Below are 18,165 nucleotides of genomic sequence, written 5' to 3'. Positions count from 1 at the left end.
CAGACTCCGGACCCTGTGTATAGACAGACTCCGGACCCTGTGTACAGAGGGACCCCAGAACCTGTGTACAGAGGGACCTCGGAGCCTGTGTAGAGGGACCCCGGAACCTATGTATAGACAGACCCCAGACCCTATGTATAGAGGGAGACTCCGGACCCTGTGTACAGAGGGACCCCAGAACCTGTGTACAGAGGGACCTCGGAGCCTGTGTAGAGGGACCCCGGAACCTATGTATAGACAGACCCCAGACCCTATGTATAGAGGGACCCCGGATCCTGTGTATAGAGGAAGCCCGGACCCTGTGTATAGACAGACCCCGGACCCTGTGTATAGACAGACCCCGGATCCTGTGTATAGAGGGACCTTGGACCCAGTGTATAGAGAGATACCGGACTTTGCATATTGACAGACTCTGGACCCTGTGTATAGACAGACCCCAACCCTATGTTTCGACGGACCCCGGACCCTCTGTATAGACAGACCCCGGACCCTGTGTATAGAGGGATTCTGGACCCTGTGTAGAGACAGACCCCGGACCCTGTGTATAGACAGACTCCGGACCCTGTGTACAGAGGGACCCCAGAACCTGTGTACAGAGGGACCCCGGACCCTGTGTATAGAGCGACCCCGGAACCTATGTATAGACAGACCCCAGACCCTATGTATAGAGGGACCCCGGACCCAGTGTATAGAGAGATACCGGACTTTGCATATTGACAGACCCCGGACCCTGTGTATAGACAGACCTCGGAGCCTGTGTAGAGGGACCCCGGACCCTGTGTATAGACAGACCCCGGACCCTGTGTATAGAGGGATCCTGGACCCTGTGTATAGAGGAAGCCCGGACCCTGTGTATAGACAGACCCCGGACCCTGTGTATAGAGGGACCCCGGACCCTGTGTATAGAGAGATACCGGACTTTGCATATTGACAGACTCTGGACCCTGTGTATAGACAGACCCCGGACCCTGTGTATAGACGGACCTCGGACCCTGTGTACAGAGGGACCCCGGACCCTGTGTATAGAGCGACCCCGGAACCTATGTATAGACAGACCCCAGACCCTATGTATAGAGGGACCCCGGACCCTGTGTACAGAGGGACCCTGGAACCTGTGTATAGACAGACCCCAGACCCTATGTATAGACAGACCCCAGACCCTGTGTATAGACAGACCCTGGACCCTGTGTATAGAGGAAGCCCGGACCCTGTGTATAGACAGACCCCGGATCCTGTGTATAGAGGGACCTTGGACCCAGTGTATAGAGAGATACCGGACTTTGCATATTGACAGACTCTGGACCCTGTGTATAGACAGACCCCAACCCTATGTTTCGACGGACCCCGGACCCTCTGTATAGACAGAACTCGGACCCTGTGTATGGACAGACCTCGGACCCTGTGTATAGAGGGACCCCGGACCCTGTGTATAGAGGCAGACCCCGGACCCTGTGTATAGACAGACTCCGGACCCTGTGTACAGAGGGACCCCAGAACCTGTGTACAGAGGGACCTCGGAGCCTGTGTAGAGGGACCCCGGAACCTATGTATAGACAGACCCCAGACCCTATGTATAGAGGGACCCCGGACCCTGTGTACAGAGGGAGCCCGGACCCTGTGTATAGACAGACCCCAGACCCTATGTATAGACAGACCCAGGACCCTGTGTATAGACAGACCCCGGAACCTGTGTATAGACAGACCCGAGACCCTGTGTATAGAGGAAGCCCGGACCCTGTGTATAGACAGACCCCGGATCCTGTGTATAGAGGGACCTTGGACCCAGTGTATAGAGAGATACCGGACTTTGCATATTGACAGACTCTGGACCCTGTGTATAGACAGACCCCAACCCTATGTTTCGACGGACCCCGGACCCTCTGTATAGACAGAACTCGGACCCTGTGTATGGACAGACCTCGGACCCTGTGTATAGACGGACCCCGGACCCTGTGTATAGACAGACTCCGGACCCTGTGTATAGACAGACTCCGGACCCTGTGTACAGAGGGACCCCAGAACCTGTGTACAGAGGGACCTCGGAGCCTGTGTAGAGGGACACCGGAACCTATGTATAGACAGACCCCAGACCCTATGTATAGAGGGAGACTCCGGACCCTGTGTACAGAGGGACCCCGGAACCTATGTATAGACAGACCCCAGACCCTATGTATAGAGGGAGACTCCGGACCCTGTGTACAGAGGGACCCCAGAACCTGTGTACAGAGGGACCTCGGAGCCTGTGTAGAGGGACCCCGGAACCTATGTATAGACAGACCCCAGACCCTATGTATAGAGGGACCCCGGATCCTGTGTATAGAGGAAGCCCGGACCCTGTGTATAGACAGACCCCGGATCCTGTGTATAGAGGGACCTTGGACCCAGTGTATAGAGAGATACCGGACTTTGCATATTGACAGACTCTGGACCCTGTGTATAGACAGACCCCAACCCTATGTTTCGACGGACCCCGGACCCTCTGTATAGACAGACCCCGGACCCTGTGTATAGAGGGATTCTGGACCCTGTGTAGAGACAGACCCCGGACCCTGTGTATAGACAGACTCCGGACCCTGTGTACAGAGGGACCCCAGAACCTGTGTACAGAGGGACCCCGGACCCTGTGTATAGAGCGACCCCGGAACCTATGTATAGACAGACCCCAGACCCTATGTATAGAGGGACCCCGGACCCAGTGTATAGAGAGATACCGGACTTTGCATATTGACAGACCCCGGACCCTGTGTATAGACAGACCTCGGAGCCTGTGTAGAGGGACCCCGGACCCTGTGTATAGACAGACCCCGGACCCTGTGTATAGAGGGATCCTGGACCCTGTGTATAGAGGAAGCCCGGACCCTGTGTATAGACAGACCCCGGACCCTGTGTATAGACAGACCCCGGACCCTGTGTATAGAGGGACCCCGGACCCAGTGTATAGAGAGATACCGGACTTTGCATATTGACAGACCCCGGACCCTGTGTATAGACAGACCTCGGAGCCTGTGTAGAGGGACCCCGGACCCTGTGTATAGACAGACCCCGGACCCTGTGTATAGAGGGATCCTGGACCCTGTGTATAGAGGAAGCCCGGACCCTGTGTATAGACAGACCCCGGACCCTGTGTATAGACAGACCCCGGACCCTGTGTATAGACAGACCCCGGACCCTGTGTATAGACAGACCCCAGACCCTATGTATAGAGGGACCCCGGACCCAGTGTATAGAGAGATACCGGACTTTGCATATTGACAGACTCTGGACCCTGTGTATACACAGACCCCAACCCTATGTTTCGACGGACCCCGGACCCTCTGTATAGACGGACCCCGGACCCTGTGTATAGACAGACCTCGGAGCCTGTGTAGAGGAAGCCCGGACCCTATGTATAGACAGACCCCGGATCCTGTGTATAGAGGGACCTTGGACCCAGTGTATAGAGAGATACCGGACTTTGCATATTGACAGACTCTGGACCCTGTGTATAGACAGACCCCGGACCCTGTGTATGGACAGACCTCGGACCCTGTGTATAGACGGACCCCGGACCCTGTGTATAGAGGGATTCTGGACCCTGTGTAGAGACAGACCCCGGACCCTGTGTATAGACAGACCCTGGACCCTGTGTATAGACAGACCCGGACCCTGTGTATAGACGGAGCCGGTCCCTATGTATAGACGGACCCCGGATCCTGTGTATAGAGGGACCCTGGACCCAGTGTATAGAGAGATACCGGACTTTGCATATTGACAGACCCCGGACCCTGTGTATAGACGGACCCCGGACCCTGGACCCTGTGTATAGACGGACCCCGGACCCTGTGTATAGACAGACCCCGGACCCTGTGTATTGATGAACCCTGGACCCAGTGTATAGAGAGATACCGGACTTTGCTTACAGACAGACTCTGGACCCTGTGTACAGAGAGACCCCGGACCCTGTGAATAGAGGAAGATCAGACCCTCTTTACAGAGGGACCCTGGACCCTGTGTATAGTGGAATCCTGGACCCTGTGTATAGAGGGAAACTGGGCCCTGAATATAGATGTCTGTCTCCTGGAACATGTATGACAGATTGATGTGGCAGATTGATGTGTGACGGATTGATGTGTGACAGACTAGGAGACACAAGGTTGATTCAAATGGAGTTTTATGAAATATAATTTTTCTGTATAAATGGCTTTTCATGTGCTGATCTACAAATCAATAGATGCTACTTTTAACCTTTTTTCTCAAAATACTTTTTCATGATTTTCAGTGTCGATCTCAAGGAAATAGCAGATACTTTATAGAAATCTATATATATATCAATAACACTGCTCTTGATATCAATACATTTCATACACAGTGTTAAACTGCAGGCACATGTGGTATGTGAGTGAGGGTGTGAGTTACAATTCAGCGGCAAACACTTCACACAGGAAGTTTTACTGAGACTCTCGTACCTTGCAGCTCCTTCCGCTAACCCACACCACATGTTGGCACTGACTGCACGTTAAGGATGGGCCATCTGGAGCAGTGTGACAGAGGACGAGCTCCTTTCGGGTGGGCACAGTCAATCTTACCGTTCAAATAAAGCAAGTGAAAACGATACTGTCGGTCCAAAACCCTGAAGCAAAGAATCCAACTGCTGGTTCCGTGTCGACAGGGTCAATAACTTTGCTCCGATTCACTACAATATGCAGGTAAACATTTACAAGCAGCGCAGAGCTAATGGGATTTCACCGGTCGACCTGAGGAGCTGCCCAGCTCTGGAAGACCATTGCTTGCTCCTGCGAGAGATCAAGTGACCTAAGGCATGTTCTTCTGAAAGAAGGAGTGGTCCAATTAATAAATCACAGAAATCGTGGGGCTGTTTGAATACCCTCTCCTGCCTTCGCCACTGGTGCTGTGAAATACTAGTCACACTTTATACTGCAGTGCACACTACACAAATTACACACACTGCAGCCCTACTGCAACACATATACATTTATCATTGTACACATGGTGCGCTGATGCAAAAATGGATACTTTTAAGTCATAAAGGCGGACAAAGCCACAGAATGTAAATTTGAAGCAGAGGGTTGTGTTTAGAAAGGGCCAGAGGAAAGTTTCAAATTGCGACTGAGCTGGGGGCCCGAGCGGTTGAGGTGGTGTGCTGGGTCTGGGTCCTCGGGAGTGGGAGACTGGCACAGAGGCCGCAAGAGCTGAAACCCTCCGTCTGACTTCATCCCACAACAAGCAGCGCAGCGAGGGAGGTCATTTGCAAATGTCTCCAAGGGGGTGAGCAGCCAAGGCGTGAGGTGGTCTCTCCAGATCCTGCAGTCCAGCCAAACTCCACAACTGGCCCCAATCCGATTTGACAAGGGGGCAGAGGGGCGGCCCGTGGACTGCCAGATAACACAGAATCCCACCACGCAGTGCTACACCGGCACCGACAGACTTTCCATCATGATGGGCTGCGGCTGGCTTGGAATCCAAAGGTCGGTGAATTTTTTCTTCTTCGTTGTCTCTTTCCGCCGACGGCAACACTTGCAGAAGGAGCCCTGCCCACAGCAGCAGCCCTGGCAGCAGAGGCACAGCGAGATAATCAGCAGAACCAGGGGAAGGATCAACAGCACGGCCAGGCAGACCGAGTTGAACACACCCTCAGTGTGCTTGGTCACAATCAGGTCCCACATTGAATCAACAAATGAGTACACATGGTCCAGCATTGTCACACGGAGCCTGCTCTGGCCCAGGGCACACCCTCACACTCTTTCACACACACAGGTCCCGCTTGCTGCTCCCCACAGCCGAGTTACGTGCTATTATATTCAGCGGGGGCTGCACAAAGATCTTCAGGACCCTCAGCTGTCCTTCACCTCTCGCCCTGTCCCACCCGATCCCTGCAGTAAGGAAGCAAAAATACAGTTAGAGACCAAAGATAAACTGGCCACCGCTAACATAAGAACATAAGAACATAAGAAATAGGAGCAGGAGTAGGCCATACGACCCCTCGAGCCTGCTCCGTCATTTAATACGATCATGGACTCAGGTCCACTTCCCTGCCCGCTCCCCATAACCCCTTATCCCCTTATCTGTTAAGAAACTGTCCATTTCTGTCTTAAATCTACTCAACGTCCCAGCTTCCACAGCTCTCTGAGGCAGCGAATTCCACAGATTTACAACCCTTTGAGAGAAGAAATTTCTCCTCGTCTCAGTTTTAAATGGGATGGCCTCTTATTCTAAGATCATGTCCTCTAGTTCTAGTCTGCACTATCATTGGATCCACCGTGTCAAGCCCCCTCATAATCTTATACGTTTCAATACGATCACCTCTCATTCTTCTGAATTCCAATGAGTAGAGGCCCAACCTACTCCATCTTTCCTCATAACTCAACCCCCTCATCCCCGGAATCAACCTCGTGAACCTTCTCTGAACTGCCTCCAAAGCAAGTATATCCTTTCGTAAATATGGAAACCAAAACTGCACGCAGTATTCCAGGTGTGGCCTCACCGATACCCTGTATAGCTGTAGCAAGACTTCCCTGCTTTTATACTCCATCCCCTTTGTAATAAAGGCCAAGATTCCATTGGCCTTCCTGATCACTTGCTGTACCTGCATACTAACCTTTTGTGTTTCATGCACAAGTACCCCCAGGTCCCACTGTACTGCGGCACTTTGCAATCTTTCTTCATTTAAATAATAACTTGCTCTTTGATTTTTTTCTGTCTAAGTGCATGACCTCACACTTTCCAACATTATACTCCGTCTGCGAAATTCTTGCCCACTCACTTAGCTTGTCTATATCCTTTTGCAGGTTTTTTGTGTCCTCCTCACACATTGCTTTGCCTCCCATCTTTGTATTGTCAGCAAACTTGGCTACATTACATTCAGTCCCTTCTTCCAAGTCGTTAATATAGATTGTAAATAGTTGGGGTCCCAGCACTGATCCCTATGGCACCCCACTAGTTACTGGTTGCCAACCCGAGAATTAACCATTTATCCCGGCTCTTCTGTTTTCTGTTAGTTAGCTGATCCTCAATCCATGCTAACCCCGTGAACTTTTATCTTGTGCAGTAACCTTTTATGTGGCACCTTATCAGATGCCTTCTCGAAGTCCAAATACAACACATCCACTGGTTCCCCTTTATCCACCCTGTTCATTACATCCTCAAAGAATTCCAGCAAATTTGTCAAACATGACTTTGCCTTCATAAGGGACACTGGCAGTTTGCATGCTCACTCCTGGACAACGCACCTCACCCCCATCCACACAACCCACCTCCACCCATCCACACAACCCACCTCCACCCATCCACACAACCCACCTCCCCCCATCCACACAACCCACCTCCCCCCATCCACACAACCCACCTCCCCCCATCCACACAACCCACCTCCACCCATCCACACAACCCACCTCCCCCCATCCACACAACCCACCTCCCCCCATCCACACAACCCACCTCCACCCTACCACACAACCCACCTCCCCCCATCCACACAACCCACCTCCCCCCATCCACACAACCCACCTCCACCCATCCACACAACCCACCTCCCCCCATCCACACAACCCACCTCCCCCCCATACACACAACCCACCTCCCTCCATCCACACAACCCACCTCCCCCCATCCACACAACCCACCTCCCCCCATCCACACAACCCACCTCCCCCCATCCACACAACCCACCTCCCCCCCATCCACACAACCCACCTCCCTCCATCCACACAACCCACCTCCCCCCATCCACACAACCCACCTCCCCCCATCCACACAACCCACCTCCCTCCATCCACACAACCCACCTCCCACCATCCACACAACCCACCTCCACCCATCCACACAACCCACCTCCACCCATCCACACAACCCACCTCCCGCCATTCACACAACCCACCTCCCTCCATCCACACAACCCACCTCCACCCATCCACACAACCCACCTCCCGCCATCCACACAACCCACCTCCACCCATCCACACAACCCACCTCAACCCATCCACACAACCCACCTCCCTCCATCCACACAACCCACCTCCACCCATCCACACAACCCACCTCCACCCATCCACACAACCCACCTCCCGCCATCCACACAACCCACCTCCACCCATCCACACAACCCACCTCCCCCCATCCACACAACCCACCTCCCCCCATCCACACAACCCACCTCCCCCCATCCACACAACTCACCTCCCCCCATCCACACAACCCACCTACCCCCATCCACACAACCCACCTCCACCCATCCACACAACCCACCTCCCCCCATCCACACAACCCACCTCCCTCCATCCACACAACCCACCTCCACCCATCCACACAACCCACCTCCCCCCATCCACACAACCCACCTCCCCCCATCCACACAACCCACCTCCACCCATCCACAGAACCCACCTCCACCCATCCACACAACCCACCTCCACCCATTCACACAACCCTCCTTCCCCATCCACACAACCCACCTCCCCCCATTCACACAACCCACCTCCCCCCATCCACACAACCCACCTCCACCCATCCACACTACCCACCTCCACCCATCCACACAACCCACCTCCCCCCATCCACACAACCCACCTCCCCCCATCCACACAACCCACCTCCACCCATCCACACAACCCACCTCCCCCCATCCACACAACCCACCTCACCCCCATCCACACAACCCACCTCACCCCCATTCACACAACCCACCTCCCCCCATCCACACAACCCACCTCCCCCCATCCACACAACCCACCTCCCCCCATCCACACAACCCACCTCCCCCCATCCACACAACCCACCTCCCCCCATCCACACAACCCACCTCCCCCCATCCACACAACCCACCTCACCCCCATTCACACAACCCACCTCCCCCCATCCACACAACCCACCTCGCCCCATCCACACAACCCACCTCCCCCCATCCACACAACCCACCTCCCCCCATCCACACAACCCACCTCCCCCCATCCACACAACCCACCTCCCCCCATCCACACAACCCACCTCCCTCCATCCACACAACCCACCTCCCCCCCATCCACACAACCCACCTCCCCCCATCCACACAACCCACCTCCCTCCATCCACACAACCCACCTCCCCCCCATCCACACAACCCACCTCCACCCCATCCACACAACCCACCTCCCCCCCATCCACACAACCCAACTCCACCCATCCACACAACCCACCTCCCCCCATCCACACAACCCACCTCCCCCCATCCACACAACCCACCTCCCCCCATCCACACAACCCACCTCCCCCCATCCACACAACCCACCTCACCCCCATTCACACAACCCACCTCCCCCCATCCACACAACCCAACTCCCCCCATCCACACAACCCACCTCCCCCCATCCACACAACCCACCTCCCCCCATCCACACAACCCACCTCCCCCCATCCACACAACCCACCTCCCCCCATCCACACAACCCACCTCCCCCCATCCACACAACCCACCTCCCCCCATCCACACAACCCACCTCCCCCCATCCACACAACCCACCTCCCCCCATCCACACAACTCACCTCCCCCCATCCACACAACCCACCTCCCCCCGTCCACACAACCCACCTCCACCCATCCACACAACCCACCTCCCTCCATCCACACAACCCACCTACACCCATTCACACAACCCACCTCCACCCATCCACAAAACCCACCTCCACCCATCCACACAACCCACCTCCACCCATCCACACAACCCACCTCCACCCATCCACACAACCCACCTCCCCCCATCCACACAACCCACCTCCCCCCCATCCACACAACCCACCTCCCCCCATCCACACAACCCACCTCCACCCATCCACAGAACCCACCTCCACCCATCCACACAACCCACCTCCACCCATCCACACAACCCACCTCCCCCCATCCACACAACCCACCTCCCCCCATCCACACAACCCACCTCCCCCCATCCACACAACCCACCTCCCCCCCATACACACAACCCACCTCCCTCCATCCACACAACCCACCTCCCCCCATCCACACAACCCACCTCCCCCCATCCACACAACCCACCTCCCCCCATCCACACAACCCACCTCCCCCCCATCCACACAACCCACCTCCCTCCATCCACACAACCCACCTCCCCCCATCCACACAACCCACCTCCCCCCATCCACACAACCCACCTCACTCCATCCACACAACCCACCTCCCGCCATTCACACAACCCACCTCCCTCCATCCACACATCCACCTCCACCCATCCACACAACCCACCTCCCGCCATCCACACAACCCACCTCCACCCATCCACACAACCCACCTCCACCCATCCACACAACCCACCTCCCTCCATCCACACAACCCACCTCCACCCATCCACACAACCCACCTCCACCCATCCACACAACCCACCTCCCGCCATCCACACAACCCACCTCCACCCATCCACACAACCCACCTCCCCCCATCCACACAACCCACCTCCCCCCATCCACACAACCCACCTCCCCCCATCCACACAACTCACCTCCCCCCATCCACACAACCCACCTACCCCCATCCACACAACCCACCTCCACCCATCCACACAACCCACCTCCCCCCATCCACACAACCCACCTCCCTCCATCCACACAACCCACCTCCACCCATCCACACAACCCACCTCCCCCCATCCACACAACCCACCTCCCCCCATCCACACAACCCACCTCCACCCATCCACAGAACCCACCTCCACCCATCCACACAACCCACCTCCACCCATTCACACAACCCTCCTTCCCCATCCACACAACCCACCTCCCCCCATTCACACAACCCACCTCCCCCCATCCACACAACCCACCTCCACCCATCCACACTACCCACCTCCACCCATCCACACAACCCACCTCCCCCCATCCACACAACCCACCTCCCCCCATCCACACAACCCACCTCCACCCATCCACACAACCCACCTCCCCCCATCCACACAACCCACCTCACCCCCATCCACACAACCCACCTCACCCCCATTCACACAACCCACCTCCCCCCATCCACACAACCCACCTCCCCCCATCCACACAACCCACCTCCCCCCATCCACACAACCCACCTCCCCCCATCCACACAACCCACCTCCCCCCATCCACACAACCCACCTCCCCCCATCCACACAACCCACCTCACCCCCATTCACACAACCCACCTCCCCCCATCCACACAACCCACCTCGCCCCATCCACACAACCCACCTCCCCCCATCCACACAACCCACCTCCCCCCATCCACACAACCCACCTCCCCCCATCCACACAACCCACCTCCCCCCATCCACACAACCCACCTCCCTCCATCCACACAACCCACCTCCCCCCCATCCACACAACCCACCTCCCCCCATCCACACAACCCACCTCCCTCCATCCACACAACCCACCTCCCCCCCATCCACACAACCCACCTCCACCCCATCCACACAACCCACCTCCCCCCCATCCACACAACCCAACTCCACCCATCCACACAACCCACCTCCCCCCATCCACACAACCCACCTCCCCCCATCCACACAACCCACCTCCCCCCATCCACACAACCCACCTCCCCCCATCCACACAACCCACCTCACCCCCATTCACACAACCCACCTCCCCCCATCCACACAACCCAACTCCCCCCATCCACACAACCCACCTCCCCCATCCACACAACCCACCTCCCCCCATCCACACAACACACCTCCCCCCATCCACACAACCCACCTCCCCCCATCCACACAACCCACCTCCCCCCATCCACACAACCCACCTCCCCCCATCCACACAACCCACCTCCCCCCATCCACACAACCCACCTCCCCCCATCCACACAACTCACCTCCCCCCATCCACACAACCCACCTCCCCCCGTCCACACAACCCACCTCCACCCATCCACACAACCCACCTCCCTCCATCCACACAACCCACCTACACCCATTCACACAACCCACCTCCACCCATCCACAAAACCCACCTCCACCCATCCACACAACCCACCTCCACCCATCCACACAACCCACCTCCACCCATCCACACAACCCACCTCCCCCCATCCACACAACCCACCTCCCCCCATCCACACAACCCACCTCCCCCCCATCCACACAACCCACCTCCCCCCATCCACACAACCCACCTCCACCCATCCACAGAACCCACCTCCACCCATCCACACAACCCACCTCCACCCATCCACACAACCCACCTCCCCCCATCCACACAACCCACCTCCCCCCATCCACACAACCCACCTCCCCCCATCCACACAACCCACCTCCACCCATCCACACAACCCACCTCCCTCCATCCACACAACCCACCTCCACCCATCCACACAACCCACCTCCCTCCATCCACACAACCCACCTCCACCCATCCACACAACCCACCTCCACCCATCCACACAACCCACCTCCCCCCATCCACACAACCCACCTCCCCCCATCCACACAACCCACCTCCACCCATCCACACAACCCACCTCCCCCCATCCACACAACCCACCTCACCCCCATCCACACAACCCACCTCACCCCCATTCACACAACCCACCTCCCCCCATCCACACAACCCACCTCCCCCCATCCACACAACCCACCTCCACCCATCCACACAACCCACCTCCCCCCATCCACACAACCCACCTCCCCCCATCCACACAACCCACCTCCCTCCATCCACACAACCCACCTCCCCCCCATCCACACAACCCACCTCCCCCCATCCACACAACCCACCTCCCTCCATCCACACAACCCACCACCCACCCATCCACACAACCCACCTCCACCCCATCCACACAACCCACCTCCCCCCCATCCACACAACCCACCTCCACCCCATCCACACAACCCACCTCCCCTCCATCCACATAACCCACCACCCACCCATCCACACAACCCACCTCCACCCCATCCACACAACCCACCTCCCTCCATCCACACAACCCACCTCCCCCCCATCCACACAACCCACCTCCCCCCATCCACACAACCCACCACCCACCCATCCACACAACCCACCTCCCCCCATCCACACAACCCACCTCCCCCCATCCACACAACCCACCTCCCTCCATCCACACAACCCACCTCCCCCCCATCCACACAACCCACCTCCCCCCATCCACACAACCCACCTCCCTCCATCCACACAACCCACCACCCACCCATCCACACAACCCACCTCCACCCCATCCACACAACCCACCTCCCCGCCATCCACACAACCCACCTCCACCCCATCCACACAACCCACCTCCACCCCATCCACACAACCCACCTCCCTCCATCCACACAACCCACCTCCCCCCCATCCACACAACCCACCTCCCCCCATCCACACAACCCACCTCCCTCCATCCACACAACCCACCACCCACCCATCCACACAACCCACCTCCACCCCATCCACACAACCCACCTCCCCCCCATCCACACATCCCACCTCCACCCCATCCACACAACCCACCTCCCCCCATCCACACAACCCACCTCCCTCCATCCACACAACACACCTCCCCCCATCCACACAACCCACCTCCCCCCATCCACACAACCCACCTCCCCCCCATCCACACAACCCACCTCCCCCCATCCACACAACCCACCTCCCTCCATCCACACAACCCTCCTCCCCCCATCCACACAACCCACCTCCCCCCATCCACACAACCCACCTCCCTCCATCCACACAACCCACCTCACCCCCATCCACACAACCCAACTCCCCCCATCCACACAACCCACCTCACCCCCATCCACACAACCCACCTCCCCCCATCCACACAACCCACCTCCACCCATCCACACAACCCACCTCCCCCCATCCACACAACCCACCTCCACCCATCCACACAACCCACCTCCACCCATCCACACAACCCACCTCCACCCATTCACACAACCCACCTCCCCCCATCCACACAACCCACCTCCCTCCATCCACACAACCCACCTCCACCCATCCACACAACCCACCTCCACCCATCCACACAACCCACCTCCCCCCATCCACACAACCCACCTCCACCCATCCACAAAACCCACCTCCACCCATCCACACAACCCACCTCCACCCATCCACACAACCCACCTCCCCCCATCCACACAACCCACCTCCCTCCATCCACACAACCCACCTCCACCCATCCACACAACCCACCTCCACCCATCCACACAACCCACCTCCCCCCATCCACACAACCCACCTCCCTCCATCCACACAACCCACCTCCCTCCATCCACACAACCCACCTCCACCCATCCACACAACCCACCTCCACCCATCCACACAACCCACCTCCCTCCATCCACACAACCCACCTCCCCCCATCCACACAACCCACCTCCACCCATCCACACAACCCACCACCACCCATCCACACAACCCACCTCCACCCATCAGCACAACCCACCTCCCTGCATCCACACAACCCACCTCCCCGCATCCACACAACCCACCTCCCCCCATCCACACAACCCACCTCCACCCATCCACACAACCCACCTCCACCCATCCACACAACCCACCTCCACCCATCCACAATCCACCTCCCCCCATCCACACAACCCACCTCCACCATCCACACAACCCACCTCCCCCCATCCACACAACCCACCTCCACCCATCCACACAACCCACCTCCCTCCATCCACACAACCCACCTCCCTCCATCCACACAACCCACCTCCACCCATCCACACAACCCACCTCCCCCCATCCACACAACCCACCTCCCCCCATCCCACAAAACCCACCTCCCCCCCATCCACACAACCCACCTCCACCCATCCACACAACCCACCTCCCTCCATCCACACAACCCACCTCCACCCATCCACACAACCCACCTCCCTGCATCCACACAACCCCACCTCCCCCCATCCACACAACCCACCCCACCCATCCACACAACCCACCTCCCCCCATCCACACAACCCACCTCCCCCCATCCACACAACCCACTCCACCCATCCACACAACCCACCTCCACCCATCCACACAACCCACCTCCACCATCCACACAACCCACCTCCCCCCATCCACACAACCCACCTCCCCCCATCCACAAAACCCACTCCCCCCATCCACACAACCCACCTCCCCATCCACACACCCACCTCCACCCATCCACACAACCCACCTCCACCCATCCACACAACCCACCTCCCCCCATCCACACAACCCACCTCCCTCCATCCACACAACCCACCTCCACCCATCCACACAACCCACCTCCCCCCATCCACACAACCCACCTCCCCCCATCCACACAACCCACCTCCACCCATCCACAGAACCCACCTCACCCATCCACACAACCCACCTCCACCCATTCACACAACCCTCCTTCCCCATCCACACAACCCACCTCCCCCCATTCACACACCCACCTCCCCCCTCCACACAACCCACCTCCACCCATCCACACTACCCACCTCCACCCATCCACACAACCCACCTCCCCCCATCCACACAACCCACCTCCCCCATCCACACACCCTCCACCCATCCACACAACCCACCTCCCCCCATCCACACAACCCACCTCACCCCCATCCACACAACCCACCTCACCCCCATTCACACAACCCACCTCCCCCCATCCACACAACCCACCTCCCCCCATCCACACAACCCACCTCCCCCCATCCACACAACCCACCTCCCCACCATCCACACACCCACCTCCCCATCCACACACCCACCTCCCCCATCCACACAACCCACCTCACCCCCATTCACACAACCCACCCCCCCACCCCCCCAACTCCCCCATCCACACAACCCCCCTCCCCCCATCCACACAACCCACCTCCCCCATCCACACAACCCACCTCCCCCATCCACACAACCCACCTCCCCCCATCCACACAACCCACCTCCCTCCATCCACACAACCCACCTCCCACCCCATCCACACAACCCACCCCCCCATCCACACAACCCACCTCCCTCCATCCACACAACCCACCTCCCCCCCATCCACACAACCACCTCCACCCCATCCACACAACCCACCTCCCCCCATCCACACAACCCAACTCCACCCATCCACACAACCCACCTCCCCCCATCCACACAACCCACCTCCCCCCATCCACACAACCCACCTCCCCCCATCCACACAACCCCACCTCCCCCCATCCACACAACCCACCTCACCCCCATTCACACAACCCACCTCCCCCCATCCACACAACCCACTCCCCCCATCCACACAACCCACCTCCCCCCATCCACACAACCCACCTCCCCCCATCCACACAACACACCTCCCCCCATCCCACAACCCACCTCCCCCATCCACACAACCCACCTCCCCCCATCCACACAACCCACCTCCCCCCATCCACACAACCCACCTCCCCCCATCCACACAACCCACCTCCCCCCATCCACACAACTCACCTCCCCCCATCCACACAACCCACCTCCCCCCGTCCACACAACCCACCTCCACCCATCCCACACAACCCACCTCCCTCCATCCACACAACCCACCTACACCCATTCACACAACCCACCTCCACCCATCCACAAAACCCACCTCCACCCATCCACACAACCCACCTCCACCCATCCACACAACCCACCTCCACCCATCCACACAACCCACCTCCCCCCATCCACACAACCCACCTCCCCCCATCCACACAACCCACCTCCCCCCATCCACACAACCCACCTCCCCCCATCCACACAACCCACCTCCACCCATCCACAACCCCACCTCCACCCATCCACACAACCCACCTCCACCCATCCACACAACCCACCTCCCCCATCCACACAACCCACCTCCCCCCATCCACACAACCCACCTCCCCCCATCCACACAACCCACCTCCACCCATCCACACAACCCACCTCCCTCCATCCACACAACCCACCTCCACCCATCACACAACCCACCTCCACCCATCCACACAACCCACCTCCCCCCATCCACACAACCCACCTCCCCCCATCCACACAACCCACCTCCACCCATCCACACAACCCACCTCCCCCATCCACACAACCCACCTCACCCCCATCCACACAACCCACCTCACCCCCATTCACACAACCCACCTCCCCCCATCCACACAACCCACCTCCCCCCATCCACACAACCCACCTCCCCCCATCCACACAACCCACCTCCCCCCATCCACACAACCCACCTCCCCCCATCCACACAACCCACCTCCCCCATCCACACAACCCACCTCCCCCCCATCCACACAACCCACCTCCCCCCATCCACACAACCCACCTCCACTCCATCACACAACCCACCACCCACCATCCACACAACCCACCTCCACCCCATCCACACAACCCACCCTCCCCCCCATCCACACAACCCACCTCCACCCCATCCACACAACCCACCTCCCCTCCATCCACATAACCCACCACCCACCCATCCACACAACCCACCTCCACCCCATCCACACAACCCACCTCCCTCCCATCCACACAACCCACCTCCCCCCATCCACACAACCCACCTCCCCCATCCACACAACCCACCACCCACCCATCCACACAACCCACCTCCCCCCATCCACACAACCCACCTCCCCGCCATCCACACAACCCACCTCCACCCCATCCACACAACCCACCTCCACCCCATCCACACAACCCACCTCCCCCCATCCACACAACCCACCTCCCTCCCATCCACACAACCCACCTCCCCCCATCCACACAACCCACCTCCACTCCATCCACACAACCCACCTCCACCCATCCACACAACCCACCTCCACCCCATCCCACAACCCTCCTCCCCCCATCCACACAACCCACCTCCCACCCATCCACACAACCCCACCTCCCCCCCATCCACACAACCACCTCCCTCCATCCACACAACCCACCTCCCACCCATCCACACAACCCACCTCCACCCATCCACACAACCCACCTCCACCCCATCCACACAACCCACCTCCCCCCCATCCACACAACCCACCTCCACCCCATCCACACAACCCACCTCCCCCCATCCACACAACCCACCTCCCTCCATCCACACAACACACCTCCCCCCATCCACACAACCCACCTCCCCCCATCCACACAACCCACCTCCCCCCCATCCACACAACCCACCTCCCCCCATCCACACAACCCACCTCCCTCCATCCACACAACCCACCTCCCCCCATCCACACAACCCAC

The 18,165-nt window shown here is 58.6% G+C and overlaps 1 protein-coding gene across 4 annotated transcripts in view; it reads right to left on the bottom strand.

Moving 5' to 3' along the window:
- Window positions 1-4,133: 4,133 nt before the first annotated feature.
- Window positions 4,134-18,165, bottom strand: part of LOC139268200 (uncharacterized protein KIAA0040 homolog) — a 26,686-nt gene continuing 12,654 nt past the window's right edge. For all 4 annotated transcript variants that reach the window (XM_070886250.1, XM_070886251.1, XM_070886248.1 and 1 more), the window contains exon 2: window positions 4,134-5,870. In XM_070886250.1, the coding sequence (XP_070742351.1) occupies window positions 5,406-5,696 (291 nt within the window). In that variant the 5' untranslated portion in view covers window positions 5,697-5,870 and the 3' untranslated portion in view covers window positions 4,134-5,405. The remainder of the gene's footprint in view (window positions 5,871-18,165) is intronic.

The sequence above is a fragment of the Pristiophorus japonicus genome, chromosome 8, assembly GCF_044704955.1.
Source record: "Pristiophorus japonicus isolate sPriJap1 chromosome 8, sPriJap1.hap1, whole genome shotgun sequence".
Lineage (NCBI taxonomy): Eukaryota > Metazoa > Chordata > Chondrichthyes > Pristiophoridae > Pristiophorus > Pristiophorus japonicus.
This window is presented reverse-complemented; position numbering and strand designations above follow the sequence as displayed.